Source organism: Pinus tabuliformis, chromosome 2_2, assembly GCF_031772625.1.
Source record: "Pinus tabuliformis cultivar Carrire ecotype Pingquan chromosome 2_2, CPIR1, whole genome shotgun sequence".
Taxonomy (NCBI): Eukaryota; Viridiplantae; Streptophyta; class Pinopsida; order Pinales; family Pinaceae; genus Pinus; species Pinus tabuliformis.
The window spans coordinates 1108378991-1108382183 of NC_142300.1; the positions used below are offsets into that span (position 1 = coordinate 1108378991).

Sequence of the window (3193 nt, forward strand, 5' to 3'; positions counted from 1 at the left end):
TTTGGGCCGATTTGGACTATGGCCGTGAGATTTGGAGAGGGAAGATCAACGATCACCTTTTGGTGTGCATGTTGGTGGGGCTGAAGGTATAAAACCACTAATGGTTTACCACCTTCATTGGGAGCCTTCCAAATCAAAGTTGGTATTAGGGAAGCCATCCATGGAGCAACATGTGGATGAGGACTGAAAAAGCACTAATGGTTTACCACCTTCATTGGGAGCCTTCCAAATCAAAGTTGGTATTAGGGAAGCCATCCATGGAGCAACATGTGGATGAGGACTGAAAAAGCAAACCACCTTCATCGCACAATATTCAACGAGCTTTTCAAGCCACGTGATATGGACTATGGCCATTGGATTAGAAGGAAAGGATCAACGGTCAGCGTTGATCAGGAAACTTTAGGTTTTTTTGATATGCGAGTTGAATCTTGAAGGTGGGCTCAATCTTATTCTTTGAGGTTTTTTTTTGGGCACTTAGTGTATTTTCACTCCCCTTTGTAGGAATTTGTGCTTCTGGGCCTTTGTTGTAACATGTGTAAAATATTTTTTAACCTAAGTTAAGAGAAGAGAAGGACAGTCTCTTGTTTAAGAAAAAAAAAAATATAGTTTAAATAATAAAAATTAATTATTGAACCAAAGAAAACCTAACCCTTTAATTTTTATTTTTTTTTGGTTAAAAATGATTATTGCCAAAAGGAAACCTAGCCCCTTCAATTTGTTATTATTATTTAATAACCTTTGGTACCAGCAAATAACTCATGAAAAATGATTTATCAAGTATGTCCAATGTAATAAATACAAAGCACGGTAAGAGAGTAAAATATATTACGAATTTTTTTTATTGAAATTTTGATTTGTAGCAGATTTGATCAATCATCTCCATTTTCAATGTGGCCTACCTTCATCAAGATCAATGCTCTACCATTATGCCTTTCCCTAGGGATTTCCCCAGATAATTCACGCCTGTTGAAGCAGCACTTATGACTTTGTATAGATTGTATGCAGTCGCCATAGTATACCCGAGATAATTCACGCCTATTGAAGCAGGACTTATGACTTTGTATAGATTGTATGCAGTCACCATAGTATACCCAGCAACCGCTAAAGTTTCTTCAGTAACTCCTCCTACCTTCTCCCCAAACCTGCATTCAGTACACACCCATGTATGAAAATCTCACAGAAAACTTACAATGATTATTACAATGATTAATCTGTGTTATTCTCTCACCTGTGCCTAACAATGTCGATGGCCACATCAGAGGTATTCATCAAAGCATCCTTCCCTGCCACTTCAAGAGCTTCATAAATTTTATCTGTCGGTAATTATACACAAAGAAAAGCGGCAAAGAAAATCAATCCAAAACCTAACGATGTAAACATATATCGGAAGGAAAGAATGAACAAACATTTACGTACTGAAAGAGTCCCATAAAACGATAAGCATTTCCACCGGTAGTGTCCTCGAGAAATTTTGGCCATCACTGGACTTATTTCCTGTGCTGCTCATTACGTAGCTGATAACACCAATGGATAAATCATATAACCCAAACAGCACGTTCTCACTGAAATTCTCTGTAGCCTTTGATAGTTTTTTCAATCTGTCACACGTATACAAAAACAAAATAAGGAATACTCTAATCAGACAAACAGTCACTAAAGTATTCCCTTTACTAGATTGCAGATTTCCAGATTATTCTGGAATCTTACAGACATGAGTAGGGTCAAGCAATTAAGTGACCGATGGAGTTAAATTCGGGGTCAGGAACAGGGTTAGGGTTTGCTATATTGTAACATACCAATCAAATGGTGAGGAGCAAGGTTAGGGTTTGCTAGATTGTCACATACCAAACAAAATTAAAAAATAATTCAAATCTAACATTTCAACAATTTGCAAAAAAAAAACAGACTTCTTGCCTTTCAATGGTTCTAATGAGTCGATCAGCATTTATCTCTGAACTCCTGACAATCGAAGGCTGGCACTTTGACTCCATGCGATCCACAACAACTTTCCCACCTTTATGGATCTGAGAGGAATAGGCGCTGATTAGATAAAACAAACCCTTCACTAGTTTTCGTGTGCCTGCGGCTATTGCATTAGCTAACCTACTATTGTAGTCTTGGACGTGAGACAGTGCAGAGTTTGTATGTAGAGAGGAACAGGTGAATTGGGCATGTTGGTCAAGTAATTTGTCCAACAAGTCCAATGAAATGGATTCACTTTTCTCCTGGAAAGAGACTACATAATTCAATACTTCATCGGAAGAAACATCCGACAATATAACTGTATCTTCAACAGTCTCGAAGGCCTCGACAGCTGGAGTCAGAATAAAGAATAAATAGAGCAGCTTATCGAGTTTAAATGCACGCACGTCCTTAGAAATAGGCCAGTGAAAATTATCGCCAACTTTAGCCACCACAGAAAAGTCCGTGTTTCCCTGAATAATTTGTCTAACAATAGAAAAATCGCCGTTACCCACTTCAACGCTCCACTCTCCGTCCACGAGATGAACAATTGCTAGGGAAATTTTTAGAAGATTTTCCTCCGTACATGATTCAAGGGGGGTGTCTGCCAAAGTAGAAGGGAACGCATTCCCATCGTCCATAAAATCCGCCATATTTACACCTTTCTCAGAGTCTGAAACTTTGTTATTACCTTCAGCGTCGAACTCAGTTTCAGCGATTGGTAATTGGTCATGCGTATGTGTTCTAATATCCATGCTACTGGAATGTTATTGTAATATACAAATCTGTCAACTGCTCCACGTCTGAAAGCTATGAATCTGCTGTTTCTTTTGAAAACCTATGACCAGTTGATTGGTCTAGAACGATAATATTAACTGTTTAATAGTTTATATTATATTCGTAAATTTTCCCAACCATCACAATATAGTCGGCCCACTTTCACCATGAGCAGCCCTAATCAAAATTATTGGATTTTTTAAGGTTTAGGTGTACTAGTTAGGATGGGGCTGATTTAAATTTTCATCAATGATAATTGAATAATCTAAATTAAATAATAATATATAATCATTAAATATATTTTCTGACATAGATGAAATATAAATTTTGAATACCTTTTAGCTTTATTGGAAAGTATTATTAAAAAAAATTAATATTATTTTTTCGAACAAAATATAATAAAAATACAATTTAATTTTGTAAAGAAATAATAATATATAATCATTAAATATAT

The 3193-nt window shown here is 36.3% G+C and overlaps 1 protein-coding gene across 1 annotated transcript; it reads right to left on the reverse strand.

The window, feature by feature from the left end:
* Nucleotides 1-910: 910 nt before the first annotated feature.
* On the reverse strand, nucleotides 911-2717 carry LOC149197280 (protein EARLY-RESPONSIVE TO DEHYDRATION 7, chloroplastic-like). The gene is made up of 4 exons (XM_089408632.1): nucleotides 1915-2717; nucleotides 1417-1598; nucleotides 1229-1313; nucleotides 911-1142 (listed from the first exon to the last, which is right to left on the reverse strand). The coding sequence occupies exons 1-4, from the start codon at nucleotides 2715-2717 to the stop codon at nucleotides 911-913; spliced, it is 1302 nt and encodes a 433-aa protein (XP_089264758.1).
* Nucleotides 2718-3193: the final 476 nt, after the last annotated feature.